At 33.4% G+C, this 25,286-nt stretch overlaps 1 protein-coding gene across 15 annotated transcripts in view; it reads right to left on the bottom strand.

Moving 5' to 3' along the window:
* LOC106880561 (vinculin) overlaps positions 1–25,286 on the bottom strand; it is a 117,933-nt gene that overhangs the window by 20,673 nt on the left and 71,974 nt on the right. For 6 of the 15 annotated variants that reach the window (XM_089355054.1, XM_089355052.1, XM_089355058.1 and 3 more), the window contains 4 exons: positions 20,151–20,195; positions 18,492–18,614; positions 8,230–8,348; positions 6,185–6,300 (listed from right to left, as the gene is read on the bottom strand). In XM_089355054.1, coding sequence (XP_089211180.1) covers positions 6,185–6,300; positions 8,230–8,348; positions 18,492–18,614; positions 20,151–20,195 — 403 coding nt within the window. Of the gene's footprint in view, positions 1–3,404; positions 3,450–6,184; positions 6,301–8,229; positions 8,349–18,491; positions 18,615–20,150; positions 20,196–25,286 lie in introns of all 15 variants that reach the window. The other 9 variants (XM_089355053.1, XM_089355051.1, XM_089355055.1 and 6 more) reach the window with 3 other exon arrangements.

The raw sequence follows: 25,286 nt of genomic DNA, 5'->3' as shown, positions 1-25,286 counted from the left end.
AATTCGACCCCAGGACTTATTCTTTGTAAGCCTAGTACTTATTCTACCGGTCTCTTTTGCTGAACCGCTAAGTTACAGGGACGTAAACACACCACCATCGGTTGTCAAGCGATGGGGGGGGGGAACAAACACAGACACACAAACACACATACATATATATATATATATATACATATATACGGCGGGCTTCTTTCAGTTTCCGTCTACCAAATCCACTCACAAGGCTTTGGTCGGCCTGAGGCTATAGTAGAAGACACTTGCCCAAGGTGCCACGCAGTGGGACTGAACCCGGAACCATGTGGTTGGTAAGCAAGCTACTTACCACACAGCCACTCCTGCGCCTATATAAATATTTTAAGTACAAGAACTGTATTTGTGATGTTGTTGAGAAGGATAAAGGTTAAAAGAAAGGATGTAAAGAATGCCTGTGTGTAGTAGAGAGTAGGTTAGTAATGACATAGCTAGATGTAGTGTACAAAGAACTAGTAAGATGATGTAGTTTGGTGTAAAATTGAAGAATAGCTCATGTGGAGTAATAATTGGTGAAAGACAGGAGAAAAACCAAAGAAAACAAGTGGGAGAGAGGAAGGTAAAGAAGAAAAAAGATGAAGAGGGCAGAATAGGAAAGAGAAACGTAAATATGAAAGAAAGTTATATGAGAGAGAGAGAGAGAGAGTAATGAAATGGAACTGGAGTGGGGGATAGAGTAAGAGAATGAAGAAAGTGAGATAAATAGAGGGAGAGGAAGAAAATAGGAACCTGGAAGAAAAGAAAATGAAATTTTGATACTGAAAGAGGGGGAGGATTAGAGAGTATTGAAATGAAATAGGGAAAAATATGATAAAAAATGAGAGAAGGAAGGGGGAGGAGAGGCAGAAAATATAAACATAGAAGAAAGTTGCTGCTGCTGCTGATGATGATGGATAGTAAAAGTAAAAAAGAAAGATATGAGAGGGAGTTAAGAAAGTGAGAGGAAAGGGATTAGGAATTAAGAATTGAGTTTAATTTAAACTGTGTCTAAAGACTATTGAAATTGTTTGAATACATATGCCTTAAGTGTGATTATTACTACATATAGGATTCTGCTGTTAATGGAAGATGTTGACGTGTGTGATGGTATATATGATACATGGGTGTTTATACAAGACAAGGGGAATCATCAGTACATGCTGATGAATATATATGCCTATCTTCGAGTATGTATGCACTTAACAGTACTAATTTTTGCATGTGTGAGTATTTCAAATACATATGTGTGTGTGTATATATATATATATATATATATATATATATATATATATAAGCATATATATACATGTGTGTGTGTGTGTGTGTGTAGCATCATCCTCATCATCACTTAACATCTGTTTTCCATGCTGGCATGGGCTGGACGGTTTGACAGAAGCTGACCAGCTGAAGAACTACCCAGGCTCCATGTCTGTTTTGGCATGGTTTTTACGGCTGGATGCCCTTCCTAATGCCAACCACTTTACAATGGAAGCTGAGTGCTTTTACACAGCACCAATACAGGTACCTTTTACGTGGATGTCTGTGTGTGTGTGTGTGTGTGTGTGTGTGTGTGTGTGTGTGTGTATATATATATATATATATATATATATATATGTATGTATGTATTTATATATATTTTTATACCAAAATTAGGCAAAAATATTGTATCTGTTAACAAACGTAGAAAAATACTCACAAGTGAGTTTTTGTATTTATATCGATTTAAATGAGAGCTCAAAACTTATCCATTGAAAATACTTTGTTATAATAATGAAGTATTTTATAATAAAGTATTTTCAATGGATCAGTTTTGAGCTCTCATTTAAATCGATATATATATATATATATATATATATGCATGCATGTTTTTTAAAAAGTGTGTGTAAACGTTCATATGCATATGTACATCTAGAAGTATCTGTAAACTTAAGCATATGATTACATATGAACAGTGTTTAACTCCAGGTCATTACTGACTGAGCAGCCAAGTGACCAAAAATATTCCAGCCATGACTATTCTATCTATCAAAATATCTAACATATGCACTGTTCAATGTGTCCTTCCTTTTTTTTTTAAGATGGTAGAAATGATCTGAGGAAGATTTGATAGTTGTTTCTAGCAGGTTGGGAAGCTCCTAGAACTATAGTGCTGGAAACACTTAGAAGCACCTTTGATGACTGGTATGCTTAGGCATGTGTGTGTCTTGTGTTTTGTACTTGTGTATGAGTGTGAGCCTGTATGTGTATACTCTTGCATGTTTGTGCAAGCCTCCACCTGTGTGCTTTTGTGCATGTGTGTGTGTGCTCATGTATGCATGTGTGTGGGTGCATGAGAGCATGTGCATGCATGTGTAAATATGTGTGCAATTTGAGAAGGAATTCGAACAAGAAATTTCGTTCTCAACAGAAGAAAATGGCTCAGTCATGCCTGCGGCCTTAAGATGAAAAGACTGTTTGCTTTTGGTAGTGATGAAGCCTTCATAAAAAAAAAGTAAATAAATATAATGAAATAACAAACAACTTTTAAGAATCAGAGTAATAGGATGTGGTGGGGGTAATATTAATATATTCAATATAGTTTCAACACCCTCTGTAACAATAGACATTAATTAGAATTTCTAAAAGGCAGAGTAAAAGAAGGAGAAACTAATGAGAAAATGTATCATGATGTTTTCAAACAGTTGCTGTAATGGGTTTTTGGATTCCTTTAAGAAGTTTCAAAGAACCAAAGACACTTATCATGTCCAAACTAATGTCCAGGAAAAATACATAGGATAATGTAGTCCTAGATACAGGAGGGTCATGGAATGCATTTGCTCAAAGTTGACCTGGGAGCTAAATAAACAATAAACAAAAACAACAATAGCAAAACTAAGGTTCTACTTCCCCTGAAGCTAGATGATGGAATACTTGAGTTGTTGTTAGAATAAATCTGACACTGAAATTGAATTCCACCCAATTCTGTAGTTGATTTAAACAACAAGCATTATTGTTTAAGCAACAAACATTATTTTCTTGTTCTTTTTTTTTCCCCCAATGGTCTCTAGATATACAAAAAATAAAGCCAAACTCAGAGGGAATTTTATTCAGAATGTTAAGACACCAAATTAAATATAATTCTAAACCTCACATCCAACAAAAACATGAGGGAAGGTTGAAAGGGTGAAAACCATTCATTATATAGCAAAAAAAGCAAAAAAAAATCAACAAGATTTTTTTAAATAAGGGTTAACAAAAGAAAGGGGTTGATTGAATTTTGTCCAAATACAGGAGCGAGTAGGTATTTTTTTTTTTTTCTTCTTTCATAATTTAATTTTTTTTTCTCCCAGGAAATGAAAGTTTCCTGGTATTGTCAACACCAAAAGCAAACTACCTTCCATACATAAAGAGCTTACGTCTTGTGAACAGTACACCATATCCATTTGCAATTTTCCTGACAACTGCAAGTAGCAAGTCGTGGTATTAGTGCTTCAAGTAGAAATATACCTTTTTTGTTTGTTCGTTTTTTTTTTTTTTTTATATCTTTTCCTCTCTCTCTCTTAATGTTGGCCAGATAATAGACTGATAAATTTCTTAAGGTAATCAAGTTATTTAAGCTTTAGATTTATAAATGAAATATATAAATAATAAAAGAACAAATAAATAAAATAAGAAAACAAAGCATACACACAAACACAAAACACACAACTCTAGACTAGAGAAACTTTGCTATTTGCTATATAATTAAGGGATTTACTTTTGTTTATCCATATTGCATATGGCACAGCCATGACCAACCAGGCCAGAGTGAGCCAGTATCATGGATTTTAATCAATAAGCTAAGGAAACAAAACAATAATTAGGTCACTCCTTTTTTTTCACAGACATGTGCACATTAATATATTTTGATTTCTGTCTGTTTATACACAAATCAACATAGATCCAAACATAAATGCACATACATGTATGTAGAATACACAATGTGTGATGGTGAGATCTTTTGGCACTCTGTTGGTTTTGACAAGGGATCCAGTTGATCCAGTCAACAGAACAGCCTACCACTGAAATTAACATGCAAGTGGCTGAGCATTCCACAGACATGGATACCCTTAATGTGGTTTTCAGAAAGATACAGCATGACACAAAATGTGACATGGTTGGCCCTTTGAATCACTGGTACAACTCATTTTTGCCAGCTGAGTGGACTGGAGCAACGTGAAATAAAGTGTCTTGCTCAAGGACACAATGTTATTACACCAATTCCTGCACTTGACTGGTACTTTGTTTCACCAACCTTGAAGGGATGAAATACAAAACTGAATTCAACAGGTTCTGAGTTCAGTATGTAAAGAGCTATAAGAAAGCATTTTGTCAGATGCGCTAATGATTCTGCTAGCTTCCCATCCTTTAATAATAATAATAATTTCTAATATTGGCACAAGGCCAGAAATTCTGAGAGGAGGGAAAGTCAATTATATTGACCCCCAGTACTCAACTGATACTTATTTTACTGATACCAAAAGGATGAAAGGCAATGTTGACCATGGTAGGATTTGAACTCAGAACATAAAGAGCTGGAAGAAATCCTGCTAGCATATTCCTTGGCATGCTAATTCTGCCACCTTTTAATAACAATATATTATCATAGGAAAAGTTGAAATACGGACATAAAGTTTAACAAAACATTATCACCATCATCATCATCATCATCAGAGTAATTCATATCTCCAACAGCTTACAGCTGTATGTCTTCTCATAATGCCTATTAGTATAGTCCCTCAAGAACAGGAAAGATTTTCTGAAGATTGCAATGGAAATAAACAGACAGAGAAAGAGAGAGAGAGAGAGAGAGAGAGAGAGAGAGAGAGAGAGAGAGAGAGATACGGAGTGTATGTGTGTGTTTGTAGTTCTGCTTGCTTGTTTCATGTGTTTCACATTGCCTTCAGCTATTTTCTTCTCTATGTTGTTGAAGTGACAATTCTTTGATGTTACAGAGACAGACTACTCAACTTAAAGGACAGGAAAGGAAAAGAAAACATGAAAAAACTCACTAATAGAAACTAGCCACAGTGTCACACACAATTTTCACACTATAACACACAGCTTTGGTACATTCTAACAGCTTTCACAGTATCATTATCCAACACAGCACAGAAATACAAAGATATCAGACAGATATTTCAAAAAAGACACTATTAATTTCATCAGAGAATATAAAAGACAAATTCAATTATGTAACATGGTAGTAACATGGTCGACACTATAGGTACCAGCTTGGTATGTATTGAACAATAAGAGAAATTCTAGATCTGTCTTTTAAATTTAGAGGTTTTTTTTTACTAATAGTTAGACCTAATTAATTGAATTTATCATTAGTGATATTTTTATAAAATAGTAAAATCATAATATATATCAGATGTTACAAAAAACATTAGCAATTTAAAGCAGAAAAATAAACAATATGAGAAAAAAGTTTTTTGAAATATAAAGAAATTAGGAAATTGACCAAATTTCCTGATTTGCAATAAAGTAGTTTTAACAGTATACTGGTTGAAGATTTTTATGCAGATTTACTAGTATAAAATGTGATGCTACAGGGCACTGTGTAATTGTTAAGTTAAAATAACTAAAAGTATGTGCTGGGTCTACAGGCACATTAAGCCAGAGTTTATCCCAGATTCCATGGCATTTCAGTAGATGAGAGTACAAGAGAATTCTCTGAATGAGCACTAGTTAACCTACTTCCAGCTGTTATTGGAATTCATTTTCATCTGAATGAATTGATGTAACATAAAATCATTTCAAGTGCTTTGCTCAAAGGTACAACACATAGTCAACCTTGGATGCATCCAATGTGTCCATTTTTGAAGACAGAGTACAATTTGGGGAAAGTTAGGCAGCTTTTTCTAGCAGGTTAAGTGACCATATAAAGGCTCCCCTGTTGGTTCATGATGTTTCTTCTTCTTGTTGCTGTGGTCAACTCTGGCTGAATAGATCCATGATATGGAAGTAGCTGATTGAATGAATTATTTAGTCTAAACTGAAACAATTTTATCTTTATTGTATGTTGTTATAAAACATACAACTCATGACAACTGGTCCCTGGAAGCCCTGCAAAGTCTAAAAATATGCGGCTGAAAACAATCACATTAGTAATGAAGTATTGAAAGTAATGTTGATCAAATAAATCTCTCACCTAACAAGATGGGAAAGTTTCGCAAGTAGAAGAGCCATTTTCTTTGCAGCTACAATGATTTCATTGTCTTTACTAGACCATTGCTTGGTTTCCATATGTAGATCATGGGCTGCCATCTGGTAAGGGATAAGAGAAACAACTCTGTTAATAACAATGATGATAATTCTTTCGGTTATAGGCACAAGGCCAACAATTTTGAAGAAAGAGTACTAGTTGATAATATTGACTCCAATACTCGACTGGTACTTTATTTTATTGACACCAAAAGAATGAAAGGCAAAGTTGACCTCAGCAAGGTTTGAACACAGAATGTAACCAACAAGAACAAATGCTGCAAGGCAGTTTTTTTCCAATGCTCTAACAATTTTGCCATTCCACTGCTCTTATTATTATTATTATTATTATTATTAAGGCAGCAAGCTGGCAGAATCGTTAGCATGCTGGGTGAAGTGCTTAGCAGTATTTCATCTGCCGCTACGTTCTGAGTTCAAATTCCGCTGAGGTTAAAGTTGCCTTTCATCCTTTCAGGGTCAATTAATTAAGTACCAGTTGAATACTTGGGTCGATGTAATTGACTATCCCCCTTCCCCCCAATTTCAGGCCTTGTGCCTATAGTAGAAGGGATTATTATTATTATTATCATTATTCATCATGTTCCTACTCCAGTCATTTGGTTCAAATGAATATTAATTTTATAACATAATCCTCTTATATCCTAAAGCAGTAGAGTGACTAAAACAAAAGTGGTTTCGGTGTTGGATTTTCATACTGAAGGTTACAAGCTCAGACTTTATTATGGATAGTGGAAACAAGAACAAAAATACTAGCAGAATATAAATTTTGATTGGGTATTCTTTGAACAATCTAAGACCAAATATATGACTGGCTACTCTTTAGAATCATATGAGAAAAATAAGTTAAGCTCCAAAACTTGATCATGTTGGAGGAATTTGCAAAAGACATGCATGATCAGATTGAATGTAATATTAGATTTAATGATAGAAACTAATGACATAAACAGATCGGCCAGTCTTCAATGCATAACATTACTTACATAGTTGACTACCTTTCCTACTGCCTCTCTTTATGAAATGGAAGATTGATATGAAAGAGTAAATGGTGACTGAACTAAACAGACTATTATGATATTTGTCTGGCACTGATTAACATTACTCTATTCCAGCCAGCATATTCTCTCATTCATGGAATGTCTGCTAACACAAAGTATTCCACTGTTTCATATAGACATGTGTCCCAATGAAATAAGTGTCATATGTGTGGTGCCAACAGACACCTACCACTGTGTAGTATTCACTAATAAATACTATGTTATCCAAGTAGTGAATTAAATAAAATACCTATAATGAATTGTACTGTTTCAATCAATCTCAACTGTGTGGTACCCACTAACATACTAAGTTAAGTGGTCTTTGACTAAAACTGTTACCTTTATGCTATTCCCTATTACAATAGTGGCAACTAACAAACTGTATCAGCTGTATGGTGTGCATGTCACTTCATCTCAACTGAGTAGTGTCCGTCTTCTAACGTATAATGTCAACTATGGATATTCACATGTAGACTCAGTTGCATGTTGGACACTCAGACATTATGTCAGTTATGAGGTTGACACTCACATATGATGTCAGCTCTGTAGTTGACTCTCACACATAATATCAGCTCTGTGGTTGACTCTTACAAATGATGTCAGCTCTGTGGTTGACTCTTACAAATGATGTCAGCTCTGTGGTTTAAATTCACAAATGATGTCAGCCGTGAGCTGTACAGCATACACATCATGTTCACAAAGCAGAATCTAACAACCATATCATATCCAGCATGATGTCTAACACATCACATTTCTATAATGGCTAACATACATTTCTACTGTGGTTGCCAATGAAACAAACATCAACTTCTGTGACGCCCAACAAATGACATGCAGTCACCTTGTGTGAAATCTACCAACAGACTTTATCAGTCAATTGATTAATGATACTGCAATGTTCAATTACTCACAACTTACATATCATTGATCTACTTACCATAATTGGTTGATTGACTTGTGGCACTGGGAAAGCAGATTCATCCTCGTCATCAGTCTCTGGAGGTGGAGGTCTTGGAGGACAGGCATCACTTGGCAGTGGTGGCCGTGGAGGAGCATCTGAAAGCAATATTTTGGCACTGTTGTACTTTCTAGGCTATTATGTAATTCTTTGCATATGCACTAACATCATTTAAGCAATAACAAGAGAAATATTGTATGCAGAAAGCTGCAGTAGACATGCACAGCTGGCATAGATGGAACAGCAGTTTAGAAAATTTAATAGGGAAACTTCAAATCAAAGCAATAAATGATGGTAAAGATGTAAAGTGCAGAGAAGGGTCACAATAGAAGGTTTATTGCTATAGAATGGTAGAGTTCATAAACCTGAACCAATAAGAAAATCTCATTTTGGAAATATATGGAACCTATTGGAAACCTGATAGAACCTAAATGGATACAATTGATAACTAAGTCTGGAGTTATATGCAAACATCCCTGTTGATTTGTGCATCTTAAGAGAAATTCCTAATTATTTCTCTTATTGTTTTGTTTTGTTTTTTTCCATTACTTCCTTTCCCCTAGATTACACTTTACATTAGTTCAAAATTGGTTTCTTTCTTGGGCCACTTGCTTAATTTGAAAGAAATTATTAGCTGAATTGACCCCAGTACATTAGAGATATATTTTACTACCCTTGTAGAGATGAAAAACAAAAAGCAATACAGCATGATTTACAGTTAGGACAGTGAGGATTGGGAATGTAGAGAGTATGGTAGTAATCCAATATTAAATGGTCAATGATTGTATAAATGTTTGATACACACACCGTGCTGGAACTAAGCAGTAATTCACAGAACTAAGATAAACTCTTTCATTACAATGTGATGCAAACCTGTCAACGATAAAGAGAAAAACTGCCAGCTTCTTTCAACTACTTAATATATCTCTGGTTTGAGTAAAGCCCTAAAAACTTATATTTCTGCCAGGCATTGACAGAAATGCAGTCTCATAGTAAAATACAAAAGTACAGACTTACTAAGTTAAGTACTTTAGAGATTTCAGATCTAAGTTCTTCAAGGTAAGACAAAGAGGGAAGCAGAAGGAAAAAATAATAAATTAAATGAACAAGAAGCAAGAACATGAACAAGAGGCAAGATGAAGCTAAATATTGCTAAAATAGAAACAAAAAATTGTATTTATGCGTTTGTGCTTATGTATGTGTGTGTGTGCATATAAACACTTTTGATAGTGTACAGAATAACATATTGGTCATAATGATAAGGCTCATCAAAAATGAAGGAACTGTTCTTTGGTTTATTTATATACAGATGCAGAAAGTATTCAAATATTTGTTATTATATTTTAAGAATTTTTCATCTAGCTCTTGAGAATGCTTGTACCTCTACGGTAGAAGCACAAACATTCACAAGCGCTAAATGAAAAGTTTTAAAAATGTAATAACATAGACATTAAAAGGCTTTCTGTACTTGTATATATAAATAAAAAAAACTAAAGAACAGATCCTTCATTTCTTTTAACCTTATTATTATTACCATGTAACTGCCATTGCAAAAATCAAAGAACAATTTAGTAAAACAAGAACAAATAAGAAAACCAAAGCAGTGATGAGTAACATGAAATATATATATATATATATATAAAGAAAAGAAGGGTAAAGATACCGCTTGCTAAAAAATTAAAGATATCCTTACCCTTCTTTTCTTTAAATATTTTATACCTGTTTAGGTAGAAGTTTTTCTAACCACCTCATTATTACTGTTTTTAACAGTAATAATACTTCACACACACACATATATACATATATATTAAAAAAAAGAAAAAAATCATATAAATGAAATGGCAGTTGTTCCAAAAAGATGGAAACCATGAACAAAAGCGCACCATCATGCTTCAAATGAAACCAGAAAAAGTTTAGATGAATTAAAAATTAAAAGAAAAAACAAACACAACAAGAATAAAACATTAATAAATAACATGAATGAATTAATAAACAAACACAAAAATAACCTTCCTTGTAAAGAAGCAGTTTTTGTCAACAATTATAGTTTTACCTACACTGCCTAGATGTTAAGCTAAGAGGAGAATGAGGAGGAGTTGGTTTTGTAAAGTAAAAAATATTATGATTGATCTTGTATCCCTAAAACAGGATGTTTAGATTTACATGTGCTAGAGGCAAGTTGCACTAAACTCAATGATATGGAGGAGAGAGTTACTCTCTATCTATGCTCTCTGCCCACACACACAAAAATTTCCAATGGTTCAGTGCACCAAAGTAAATAAATATTATGTAGAAGAGATTTATCAGCTTGAGGTGTTAAGTTATAATCCTGCTGTAAGCAAAATCCATGATATGCAATCTATGTAACTTTATACTTCCAGTAGCCAGAAGGGACTTTTACTTAATTCTTGTTTCATGGTGTCAATTATGACAGGGTGGATCCCACCACTCCACCTTAGGTAGGAGACAAGTCAATTGCAAATAACAGCCCTACGCAATCTTACAACTTTGATGAATTAACTCTTTTGATACTAACCTGCTTGAGACTGCCTCTGGTTCTATGGTACAAATTTCCAGTTTTAAAGTGATCTAAGTTAATACTGCCCATCAAAATTTTATGTCAGTTCATGTTCCAAACACCAGCTTAGTAATGACAAAGTTGCTTAACTATATTCTTCAATATTTTCATAATTAATTTAAACAAAAGCAGTGTATTTCGACAGAAATATGTTAACAAAAAGGTTAAGGTGTGTAAAAGTAGACATACAGTCTAAGCACATTACAAAACACCTTTGGCAGATTTCATGGTTGATGAGTGGTTAGTTCAATACGATATCAATAATTGGCATTTTGTTTCCTACAAAAGACTTGTGGCAGTTTTGTATCTTCAGATGGAAAACTTAAAAATAGGTTCCACTACAACATTAACATCTGGTAAATATCGTCATCATTTAATGTCCATGTTCCATGCTGGTGTGGGTTGGATGATTTGACAGGATCTGACAGGTCTAAGGACTGCATCATACTCCAATGCCTGCTTTGCTCAGGTTTCTATATCTGGATACCCTTCCCAACATCATCCACTTTACAGCATGTACCAGGTGCTATTTTCATTGCACCAGTACTAGTGAGGTCACCACATAGCTTGCAAGACTATGAACCTCAAGGGAGGTAGATTCATGCAAAGGGGGGAGAAGGATTTAAGTAGGAGAGAAGGAACCAGAGCAGAGCAAGTTTCTTGCAGTAGAGGAGCTATATGTCAACTCACTTTTTAGAAGAGGGGAGAGTGAGCAATCAGGATGGAACTACAATGATATAAAAATAGTGTTAAGATGTCTGTGTGGGCTCTCAACATACGTGGAGAATATACGCGAATGGAGACAGAAGAACTTGGAATGTGGGTGGGTAGAGATCACAATAAATGGAGAGAATGAAAGTATGTAACTTCTAAAGTGTAAAATAGCTAAATCATAACACAATAATTGTATATGTAAGTGAAGTACTGTGAATAAATTGATAAAGCAAGACAATTTAACAACTTGTTTCCTTTCATTCAGTGAAAGAAACAAAATTGAGAGATGTAATTAAAAACAGCAATCAATTTTTAATGAAAACTTTTAAAATAAAAAATTCAAATTAATTTTAATAAAAGACATTTAAAATCAAACACTGCATTTAACAAGAAAATTATTCAAAATCAAATAAGCCATTGGAATGAAACATTTCGTAATAAAAAAAAAGCATTGAAAACAAACAGTATATTTAGCAAGGAAATTAATTGAAAAGTTTATAAAATTGGAAGAATGGACGAAATGAGAAACAAGTATTGGGATAATAATAATTAGATTTGTTAATCTTCATGCAGAAACCCAGTTTTCAGCATTACACACACTCAAAAAAGTAAAAAAAAGTCTTAATAACTTTCATATTATCTGTTAAAAGAAAGAATACAATCAATAAAAACCACTCTTTTTTCAGTAGAAAACAACTCTTTCAGTAAGAATGATGAGAATGGATACATGAGATATCTTGGTTTCAGATCTCTTATTCCCACCATCTATCCCACCTCAAAGTATTAAAGAAAATACAATTAGATGTACAATATGATACAAAAAAAGTGAAAAAAAATGCGTCAAGGGCATTATTTCTTTTTAGGATATTGTTGACCAATGACCAGAAATAATCACACAAAGAGTTAAGTGAAAATGACTCAAATGAGAATCTAAGGTATGTTACAGATTTAACAAACATTGGAAGCTTATCCAGAACTTTATAATATTCATACTAATTTTAGCACATCTAACTACAGTTCAACTGATTATGGCCCAACTTTTGGCACAACTATGGACCATTTAATTTAAGCCTGTCTAATTATGGCCTGCCTAATTATAACCTAATTATGGCCTATCTTATTATAGCATGTCTATAGCATGTCTAATTATAGCCCATATAATTATGGCCTGTCTTGTTGTAATCCATCCAATTATAGCCTAATTTTAGCCCATTTAATTATGGCTTGTATAACTATGGTTCACCTTACTTACAGTCCATCTAATCAAAGCCCATATAATTATAAGTCCATCCAATTACGCTCCCTTTTATTATAGCCTATCTAATTTCCGCCCATCACATTATAATCTAATTTTAGTCTAATTATGGCCTCTCTAATTATGGGCCCAACTAATTAATATTAAATTTTTCTGGAATTGTGTTTATTTTACTCTTTGAACAATGTGAATTTGTTTTGTTTTTTGGAAAGAAATCACCAATCAGAAGTAACATTATTTCACCTTAAATTAAACCACTAAGTCACTGCTCATAACCAGTCACTATATTTTTTATCATTGAAATAATTATAGTAACCTGCTACTACAATTATCACAATGGGCTATTTAGAACATTTCTAATGGAGTTACTATCTGTGGTGTCAGGTACTCTGTTTTCCATATACATAATTTTTTAAGTCAAGGTTGAATCCTAGATCATTGTTATAAATGAAAGGGACACTTATCTGCTATGTTTCCAAAACACAAGAATATCTCAATTATTTTAGTCTATTCATCAATAATCATGTTTGAACTTTAAGTTTGAGTTTATTGATCATTACATTAGATCCACAAGTACAACATTTTATCATAAGTTTAATTAATGTGAAATCATCTTTATATGATCTAAAAGACCAATTAATTATTTTGTAGAGAATCTAATGTAATAAGCAGAATAAAAAGTCGATTTGAGATCAGAACAACTCTGAAAATAACCAGGATTATAATGCTTAAAGGAGAATATTGTATACCAATGAAAATTTTCAAATAAAGTAAATATCTAAATATTTCTATAACTGAATGTTGATTTGGAGATGAAGAAGGGGTCTTAAAATCAAAATTTTCAATACAGACTATACATTAATGTGGAGATAAGTAGTACAGTGGTCATAACTGTGGTAATATCAGTCACAGCAAAACCCACACTAAATGAATCACAACAGCTTTCTTTCAAAAGTAGACATGAAACAACAGCTTTAATGCTTTGATGATATTATATTGTACACTTCATTTCTTGGCTAATAACAACTATATTAATTGCAAAATTAAATTTCATGGTATTTCCAGTAACAATGTTAAATATGTACTAAAAAGTATAATCGGTATCTTCTGCAAGCCAGGTTGCCCTCAATAAAAAAATAGCTTCAAATATGACATTCCTCACATAAAGATAGATTGGTATATATAAGAGTAATGAAATTTTGAGTGGACAAATCTGCTTTTCACAGTAACAGGGTTAATCAAAAAAACAATGGTTGTTGAGAAAGAGGATGATGGCACAATGCACAAAATAAACATGGTAAGAAAAAGACTGAATCAAAAGAATAATCCATTAGAAGCACTGTGTGTGAGCATGATAACCTCTGATAATGAGATTTTGAAGGAAGAGCTTCCAGAATTTTAGCATCTGTTTCTTTCCAGTTACAAAGAACTAGTCTCCATGCAGTTCATTGCAGTTGTAGAAAATTATGAGAAGTTTCCAGTAGTAAGGGAAAGAGAAAGGGAGAGGAGGTCAAAATATGAATAACTTGGTAATATAATTGAAGAGGTTGGTGTATGAAAGTGAGGAGGAGGAGGATAGGAGGAAGAGGAGAAGGGGAAGTGGTGGGAGGAAGAGGAGGATAGGAGGAAGAGGAGAAGGGGAGGATGAGAGGAAGAGGAGAAGAGGAGGATGAGAGGAAGAGGAGAATGGGAGGAAGAGGATAATGGGAGGAAGATGAGGAGAATGGGAGGAAGAGGAGAATGTGAGGAAGAGGAGAATGTGAGGAAGAGGGGGATGATACAGGAGGAGGAGGAGGAGGATAGGACGATGGGGAGGAGAAATAGATGACAAAGGCAAAAATGGACAGAGAAATGAAAAATGTGAGAGACAGGAATGAAAGAGGATAGAAAGAAAGATGTAAAAACAAAAAAAAACAAAGCAGGAGATAGAAAGAGGAGACCAGAAAGTAATGTGTGTAAGGAGAGAGAAAGAAATATTGGAACATATATAGAGAGAGGGGGAGAAAAAAAAGAACAAAAAATGTGAACAGAATAGAAAGGAAGTGGAGAGAGAAGGAGAGAGAGAAGGAGAGAGAGAGAGAGAGAGAGAGAGATATTCTTAAATTATTCATAAAAACTAAGGTACTATTATCACTGTATGAAGTCATGACCATCTTTCCCACCAGCTCTACCTAATTTCAAATCTCCAGTATCTTCCAGCAGAAATAAAGATTTTTCCAGTTGAAGCTAAAAACAAAGCAGAAATGCCTAAAGAAGCTTTCCACAAGAGAAGACTGTTTTAGGAATTAAATGTTAAATAAATGATGCTACATGTTTAACCTGACAATGTTGGAGTAAGGGATTGAACCTTAGACCATAGATCACTTCTTGTAACTCCCTCAAATAGATCTTGCTGAGAACAATACTAGGGCTTGGTTATGCAATCAGCAATAGTCAGATTTAGTGATATTTGTCTGTATACTTGAATCAAATATATTACAAAAATGTATAAGGATGAGAGAGATTATATTAGTTTCAGTGTTATTAGGCATCAGTGGGATGTAACACTCTCTCCTAGAGGTGGAACATTCATCATCATCATCATCGTTTAATGTCCGCTTTCCATGCTAGTATGGGTTGGACGATTTGACTGAGGACTGGTGAAACCAGATGGCTACACCAGGCTCCAACATGATTTGGCAGAGTCTCTACAGCTGGATGCCCTTCCTAACACCAACCACTCTGAGAGTGTAGTAGGTGCTTTTACGTGTCCCCTACACAAAGGCCAGTCAGGCGATACTGGCAACGGCCACGCTCAAAATAGTGTATTTTATGTGCCACCCGCACAAGAGCCAGTCCAGGGGCACTGGCAACGATCTCGCTCGAAAGTTCTTACACATGCTGCGGGCACAAGTGTCAGAAAGGCGACGCTGGGCACAGGTGCCATCCCGATTATCAGTTTATTATAGATTTTGCCAAAGTGGAAGGGAATGTAAGCTCACTACTGCAAGCTGCATAAATAGCTGTAGCCAGGTGGATGGAGGCATTGATGGAGCTAAATTTCTTTGCTAAGGATACAGAATTGTGCCAAAGACAAGATACACACCTATGATCTATTAATCAAAAACATTCGTTCAACTCAAATATTTGCAATTTGTGAAGAATCTATGAACACTCTCTTTTAAATGCATTCATTAACAATGGACCTGATTTACTGATTCAAGGACAGTTGCATATGAGAAAGGGGTTGAACTAATAATAGTTACATAACACCATTTAACTTCTACAATCAATGTTAAAATACAAATAATAAATCTTTATAAATGCTAATAAATCTACATAAACTTATAATAAATAAAATATACTATTTACAAGAAGGGTACTAGTAATAAATACAACATTTAATACGTAAGTACATCAATACATATACTTTCTACTATGAATTTTCAGAACTAAAATGTACAAAATATAACTAATACACTCATACAATAGCTAAGTATGCAAAAAGTAAAAAAAGAAAAACCTATGAAAAACAAAATGCATCTATATTCTATGTAATAATATATATATATATATATATATATATATATATATATATATATATATATATAATGTGTAATATGTGAGACATACCAAATTCAACTACTATTTATAATTAAGAATATTGTTATTGATATAACTTTTCAATACACATCTCAATATGTATGAGGGTAAAGAGTTACATCATATCTATATACAATTCTATTCTAAAGTCTGTTGTATTCTCCAACATGCAAAACAGTATTTAAACACACACACACACACACACACACACACACACACACACGTAAAGCAGTCAATAACTAAATTGACATCAACTCTTTTGATGTGCCTATACACTTTTTCCCCTTTATCACATCTCAGTATATGCAAGTAAGAAGAGTTCTATTATATTTATATAGAATTCTATTCTAAAGTCTGATGTACACTCTAACATGCAAGATAACAGTGTTATATAACAACATGTCTTGTACTGACATTATATATATATATATATATATATATATATATATATATATATATAAATATATATATATATATATAAATATATATATATATATATATATATATATATATATAAATATGAGGGATTTTGAAGCTATCAATAACATTTTACTGAATATATATATATATATATATATATATATATATATATATATATTATATATATATATATGTATATATATATATATTATTCATTCTCAGTGTTATGGGACACGCCCTCTTAAGAACAGAAAAATATTTAACAGATTGATTAATTAGATTTATCAACATCTTTGAAATGTTTACAAGTCACCTATAGCTTCACATCTTTAGTCTTCTTTTCTTGAGATAGAGTGATGGTAGAAGTAGTGATTTCTACACTATCTTGTAAAAACTACACCCCCTTCAGGGATAACATCATCTGGTTAGTAAGAAAGACTACTTAAATATTATCCCCATTATTTCAATTTCAAACCTAATTAAAGCTACTATTAATTTTGACAGAAGATGAAATAGGGGAAACCAAGAAATCTGTTAATGGTTTATGAGAGCAAATAGTAAATACAAAAAACTGGAAAATGAAGCAAATTATTTCCAAGCATGGCTATCTAGTTAAGAAGTTTGTTTGTCAACCACATGGTTTCAGGTTTAGTTCCACTGCATTGTACCTTGGACAAGTGTCTTCTATTGCAAGCATGGTAAGGGGGATACGATGATGATGACAAATTTTTTATGCATGTATTTTAAATACTCAACTATTAAATGGAACTAGTATTAGTTACCTATCCATATAGTTTGGCTATGTAAAATAAAACCTAGAAGAAGGAAGGTTCCATCATTTCACTTGGAAAGTATTTTGGCAACCATACCACACAACTAAGTTAGGCAATTGCATTTACACAAAGAAACTGGGATTTAGAATATGCAGATGTTCTAAAAGATATTTATGAATAAATATAAACTCTTTTTATTTTCCCTATGTTTTGAGACTGCAGTAGGAAGATTCATATCATAAGCACTCAACCACCAGACATGTATATGAGAGATGCTCGCTGTAAAAAATGAGTGCAGCTCTGATAGCAAACTATAGGCCTAAGTTTTGAGAGACTGAAGTAGGTAGATTCGTATCTTAAGGACTACTAAACATGTAAATGAGCAGTGCTTGTTCTAAAAGATGAGTGCAGCACTGATAGCAAACTATAGATCTAGCAAGTATGTAAATTCATATCTTATGCACTCAGTCACAAAACATGTATATAAGCTTCAGCTGGTAAATGGAATATATTATGATTCATAATTTTGCCCTGTCAATGAAATTTACTTCTGTCATTCTATGAATTAAACTAAAAATTAGAAAAAAATAAATAAATAAAAAGATTGTTTAAAGACAAAAAGTAATAAGAAAAATGGAAATAATTTCAAAGATGTAAAGGAATTCCAAAGAATTACTTGAGCACAAATTTTGATGAAAAAAGAGCAAGGTTAAGGTAGCAACAGCAGTAATAGTAGTAAGAAGTGATAAAAAGGAATCTGGGGGGTAGTTAATTCATTTTTTGCTCGAAAGGTAAGAATTTCAAAACAATTTTTTTTTTCGAAATGAGTATGCCAGTTTTAGTAAGAAAGAATTTTGAAAGAGCTAACATGCAAACATCACACTCAGGCCATTCTAAGGAACACTAAGTGCTAAAGAACCTCTGTAATCATATCCATAATTGTAGCTATCCTGTGGTGGTGGTGGTGGCGGCACTGGGGGAGGAGGAACAAACATGGGACTCTTCTGCTCTGGAGCGTAATGTTGTTCCCTCTGTACGGTAGCTGCAAATGAATGGAGTCAGCAAATTGAAGTGCAATATTAATAGTAAAAAGAAGCACAATATCAAACATCAACACAAATAACATGTAACGTATATACACACACAATAAACATACTGATTAATGAATTCATTCAGTGAAAAATATTTCGTGATAAATTTGTTTTAAATTATTTTATCCAATTAACAAATTAAACTATAGGAAAAGGAAGAAGAAAAAACAAAATTAAATGAAGCAGATAATTAGTAACTCCGTGTAATTGTAAAAGCAATCAAATGTAGGTAACAATAAGAATTATAATGATCATTATTAATAACAATTAATTGATAAACATTGAAATTTACTGAAAAAGTTTTAACAAGAAAAAAAATGAATTTAGAGAAATCCTCATTAAATTATTTTAAAGAACAAAAACATAATAAAGAGAGTTTGAATTTTCTCTCTCAACATAACTGAAAAAGAATGTCCCAGTAAGTAATCTTGTTAAAGTTTGGTTATCAGTTCAAAAATTAATTCTAAGACTGTATGCATAACAATAATACAACTGATATCTAAGAAATGTATTTATTCATGCACTTTTGTGTGTGTACGCGTGTAATCTAGGACCACTTGTATGACTGGGTTGTCAGTGACAACCCCATCAGCCTGCTTGATGAGGAACGTGATCATTGCCAGCTTCGCCTTACCGGTACATGTGACAGTGGTACGTGAAAAACAACATTCGAGTGTGGTCGTTGCCAGTGCCACCAGACTGGCTCCAGTGCAAGTAGCACGTAAAAACACCTTTTGAGCATAGTTGTTGCCAGAACCGCCTGACTGGCCCTCGTCCCGGTGGCATGTAAAAAGCACCCACTACACTCTCGGAGTGGTTGGCATTAGGAAGGGCGTCCAGCTGTAGAAACTTTGCCAGATCAGATTGAGCCTGGTGCAGCCTCTGGCTCACCAGTCCTCAGTCAAACTGTCCAACCTATACCAGCATGGAAAGTGGACATATGATGATGATGATGTTGCAGGATAAAAAACAAGGCTTGTTAAAATGAGAATGAACTCCTGAGAGTCAACAGTTATCCATTTGTGTGCAAATATACTTTGTTCAAATCTCTGATGGGAAAAGTCCAAGAGAAGGTACTCTGAAATCAAACATGCAGTTGGTGTAGCTGCCAGTCATCTGGCAATGCTTGTCACTAGATTTCAGTTACTGATGTTTAGAGAGTGGGATACATGTTGTACAAACATAAGCCAGTTTAATCCAATGACATACAGATGTTTCATTCCATATGGTTCATCTTTCATTCCATATGGTTCATTTTGCATGTGAGTATCAGTTTGATGGAGTTTCTACACATGCATTTATGTAGATAACTATATAAGTATGTTGGAATACAAATACTTTACTCTGTGTGTGTGTGTGTGTGTGTGTGTGTGTGTGTGTGTGTGTGTGTGTGCGCGTGTGTGTGCGTGTGTGTGTGTGTGTGTGTACCTCATCATGTACATAGATTAGTGCAAGTAAAACATAGATTAGTTTTTTTACTAAAATACCTTCTAGGACCTCACTTCTTCCATCCATAGCATGTTGATCAGGGACTGTAAAAAGTAACCAAATCAAATTTATGAAATGAAAAGAAAAATATTAAAATTAATAAAAGCAATTTATTAAATTCATTGGAAGAACATTTTGTTATTTTATTTGTATGTATTTTTAAAATTTTGTTTTACATTTACTACTTTATTTCACAAGATATACTGGAAAAGTAAGTTTTAGATTATTGTTGCAATAATAATAATAATAATAATTGCTGTTGTTTTATAATGCTGTGTAGTATATAATTTATTAAAATATTATTATTAAAACATTTAAAATGTATGGATGCAAACAAACAAATATCCAAGGCCGAACTTTGAAATTACTACCAACGAAAGTATTAAATGCATGTGTGTAAGTATACACACATGCATATATAAAGTTTTATCCCCCAACAACAAATCCAACAAAACTTGTATTTTGTTCAACTTGTAGTTATGGATAAGATATTGTGTATATATACATATGCACCTATTTATTGATATAGCCACATCTATCTATCTATCTATATATATATATATATATATATATATATATATACACACACACACACACACACACACACACACACACACACACACACACACACACACACATCATCATCATCATCATTTAACGTCCGCTTTCCATGCTAGCATGGGTTGGACGATTTGACTGAGGACTGGTGAAACCGGATGGCAACACCAGGCTCCAGTCTAATTTGGCAGAGTTTCTACAGCTGGATGCCCTTCCTAACACCACATATACATATATATATATATATATATATATATATATATATATATATCATCCGATATACAGATGTACACAAAAATACATACACACACATACAAAGGGAATAGGAAAGGGGAAAGAGCTCAACAATGTATATGTATGTATGCTTGTGTGTGTATCTAAATATATGTTAGTTTGCTTAGCTATGTGTATCTCTATACATATGCCTGGATATATACATTTATATGAACTCGAGTGTAACAGTAATGAAATACAGAAGCATCCAAAGTTTAGAATTACATTAATATTAACATTTCATCAAGTTACTCCTGATTGTTATTTTACTTATCTTCTGTTTTTAATGTTGGCATAGTTTGAACACTTCTGCTGCAGAGCATATTACCAATATGTCTCTGTCATTTGTTACCTATCCTTTCTAATCTTTGAATGCTACAAGTAATATCTCTCTCAACAACAATCCTACCTTCTTTCCTTACTCTAATAATCATTTGCAATACTTACATGTAGCAAAAATTATATCACATGTGCAACAGAAACTCTCAACCACATCTAGCATGTCAGCTGAGTTTGATCATGGACTTCGTCTCATATCTGTATTTACTGCTAACAACTCCTTGTATGTCTATCATATATGAAATTATGTTACAGTCAACTGGCCAAACATTTCATTGCAACTTTTCTTCATATGGACTGAGTAAAACAACTTTGTGTACAGGACCTTCTCACTCAAGAGCACTTAAATATTTGTCATATTGACTTTTTTTTAATGTTTTTGGACAGTAAGCCATGCTTCCAGAGTTGGAGACATTTCTAAAACTCTGTGACAGATTCTACTACAAGAGCGAAGTCATTAAAATACAAAAGTTTCCAATAGCAACCAGTCCTAGACACTTGTATTGTAGCCTCAACAAGTTTGTTTTACATTCATTTTTCCATGCTTGTTATCTGAAGCATTATACTGCAGCCAGATGCTCTACCTGACACTAATCCTTACCTGTTTTTCAAGTAAAGGATCACTTATTCCACATGGTTTGAAAGTTGCAAAGTGCCCAGACAAATTATTGACAGGGTAAATGGTCAACACCACTGACTGCCACACTTTCAAACAAGTGTTTGCATGTGTAAAATATGAACATGTATGTATGTATGTAAGCATGTGTGTGTGTGTGTGTATACATATACATATATATATATATATATATATATGATGATGATGATGATGATGATGAATGATAGTCTTCTTTCAGTTTCTTTCAACCAAAATCTGTCCAGAAAGTTTTAGTCAGCTCAGGGCTATAATAGAATACACTTGCCCAAGGTACCACACAGTGGGACTGAACCTGAGACAATACAGTTAGAAAGTGAACTTCTGAATTATACAGCCATGCCTGCACCCATATGTATGTATGTATGTATGTATGTATGTACATATAATGTAAATAATATATATGCGCATATATACATACGTATATGTACATACTTACATCTATACGTATATACATATGCATAAAGTGGGCACAGGATGTCACAGAATGTAAACAACATAAAAAACTGAAAACATGAGAAATGAAATACGAATATATAGAATAACAACGTTTTTTGCAACAACAAAAGAAACAAATGGAAAACAAGATAAGTAACAATGAACAACCCATCATTAGTTGTCAGCTGTTTTTCTAATCCGTATTTCAATTAATTCACTGACAAGATATGCCTTCGATAAAACAGTTGCTCCCGCAAAGCAAATTAAATAAAATTTGGGATTTTGTGGAGGGTCAAAAGTGGTAACAAAAACAGGACAGTGAAAACAAACAGGAAAGGCTGAAAAGCCTAAACAAGGTGAGGTGGCAAATGCAAAGAAGCAAGCTTGGACAAGAGACAGAGACAGGAATGCATCTGATTCGTCCAGCTGAATCAGAAAGAAAGAAAGAAAGAAACACAAGTTAGGAAAAGAAAGATGACCGATGGTCACGTGGGAGCCACGAGAGAGAGCAAAGGAGGAAGAGTGAGGGAGAGTGACAGACAGAGAATGGTGAAAGGGAGAGGAAAAAAAACCAACAGATGAAAGGTCATTCATTATGTTACTTGTTTCCATTTGTTTATTTCGTTGTTGCAAAAAAAAAAACCTTCATATTCCATGTATTCGTATTTCATATCTCATGTCTTCGTTTTTTTATGCTGTTTACGTTCCATAACATCCTGTGCCCACAAATGCATGTGTATATATGTGTAGATGTAAGTATGTACATATACGTATGTATATATGCATATATATATATATATATATATTATTATATGATTGAATGCCATGCATCCTTTTCCAAGTTAGTTTTATCTTAATAATTCTCATGCAATTCTATTCTATTCTATTATTCTATTACCCTTTCGTTTTCCTCCCCTTCTCTCCCTCTTGTTATTTTCTCTCTTGTCCTACAAAAGTGATCAGTAGCTTGTAGCAAGTTGGCCTTTCAGTTATTTATAAATTTGTGCTCATATTTAGCATTTCATACAGAATTTTAGCTACTATAATTTTTATTTATCTTCTAGAATTTTAAAACAAGAAAAGTATTTCTTAATACTGGAAAAAAGAAAGATCAAATTTTTAATATACTTCACAGCTGACCATTAGACATTATAAACACAAATTTGGGACAGAAAGAGCAGCACACAAGGAATAGATGTGTAACAGATACCTTGTCAGTAGGTCTGTTGCCCATTTCTGTCTAAATTTTCTACTTTTGTACTAATTATACCTATGATTCACATTAGAATCTTAGTAATTAATTCATATCGTGCAGTTTGTTCTTTACTTTTAATATTATCATTATTAAGTTATAAAAATAATTTGGAAAATAGTTACAAAAAAACATAAATGATTATGAAATAAATAATAATTAAGTACAATTAGTAAGTTGAAAGTAATGAATTGAATACAAAATAAGAGGGAAGGAAACAGGATCAAAAAAGAAAGAAAGAAAGAACTCATTTGTGAGTATGAAGCAAGTGCAGAATAAAAGTACCAGTGTTCCTGAAAACATACAAAATATTCACATACCGAAATAGAAGTTAATAATAGTTGAAAAAATACTTTAAAAAACCGCAAATGAAGATCTTCTATATCATGATTGGTATGTTATTTAATAATTTATGAGTACTACACGAGAAGGTTTAGGATGTACAGAGTAACAGTTCAAATACAGTGAGAGGGCATTTATTCTTTTGCAGTTGCAGTTGTTTGTTCTTGTTAAGCAGATCTGATCAGCTTGCTTCAGCAGATTTATGCTGTAGAGGGAACCATTCGGAATAATCCATATGAATTCCCTCCAGCCATGAGGAAATTAGTTTCAGTCAAAATGTATTGTGAGGTGGTTAGCATCTTAACCACAGAAATCACAGAATTTATATAAAATTTTAACCTTTGAAGCAATATCATAAATTATCAACCATGTATGATAGTAAAATAATTATTAATTATTTGCTTAAAATCTTAGTTGTACTATATGATTATTGTCAGGTTGATTATTATTGTATGATGCAGTTATTAAAATAACTGCATTTATAAAAATCTCTCACTAGCACATGCCTAGTTCATGGTTTCTATATATACCATCATCATCATCAACATTTAACATCCATTTCCCACGCTGGCATGGGTTGGGCTGCTTGACAGGAATTGTCAAGGGCTGGGGCCACACCAAGTTCCATAGTTTGCTTTGACTTGGTTTCTATGACTGGATGCTCTTCCTAACACCAAACACTCCACAGAGTGTACTGGGTGATTTTTACATGGCATCAGCACCAGTGCTTTCTACAAGGTACAACCAAAATAAAGTTTGTGAGTGAACATTTTACAATGACCCTTCAAGACCTTTGCGCTCTCTTCCATAATGCATCATCATTACCATCATCATCATCACTTTGATGTTTACCTTTCCATGCTTGCAGAAATCCGACAAGATTAATTACAGTTTTCTATGGCTAGATGCCCTTCCTGATGCCACCTCCCACTCTGTTTCCCAAGATGTTTATGATAAAATGCCTTAATGAAGAGGAAGTGTTTCAAATGATTATCAGATGAGAAATAATTGTAAATAATTATACATGATTATATGTGTGGGCCTGTGTGCATGTATTTATGAACCCTCTCACAGAAGAAGATATCTTGAGAAAATATTTTAATCAAATTCTCCATCCTTAGGCCTAACAGATTCAAATAGTATATTTCCACACTGAATAAATATACCATATATTGCTTCTTGGACTCACAACTGTTGTAAAGATCTGATGACACTCCTTTAATGGTTTTGTGTATGTGTGTCTGCATCATACTTCAGCCTGTCAACACCTGGCACAAAGCC

The sequence above is a fragment of the Octopus bimaculoides genome, chromosome 7, assembly GCF_046866305.1.
Source record: "Octopus bimaculoides isolate indiv1 chromosome 7, ASM4686630v1, whole genome shotgun sequence".
NCBI classification, from domain to species: domain Eukaryota; kingdom Metazoa; phylum Mollusca; class Cephalopoda; order Octopoda; family Octopodidae; genus Octopus; species Octopus bimaculoides.
The sequence above is the reverse complement of the archived record's forward strand: the minus strand, read 5'-3'. Positions and strand labels throughout refer to the sequence as shown.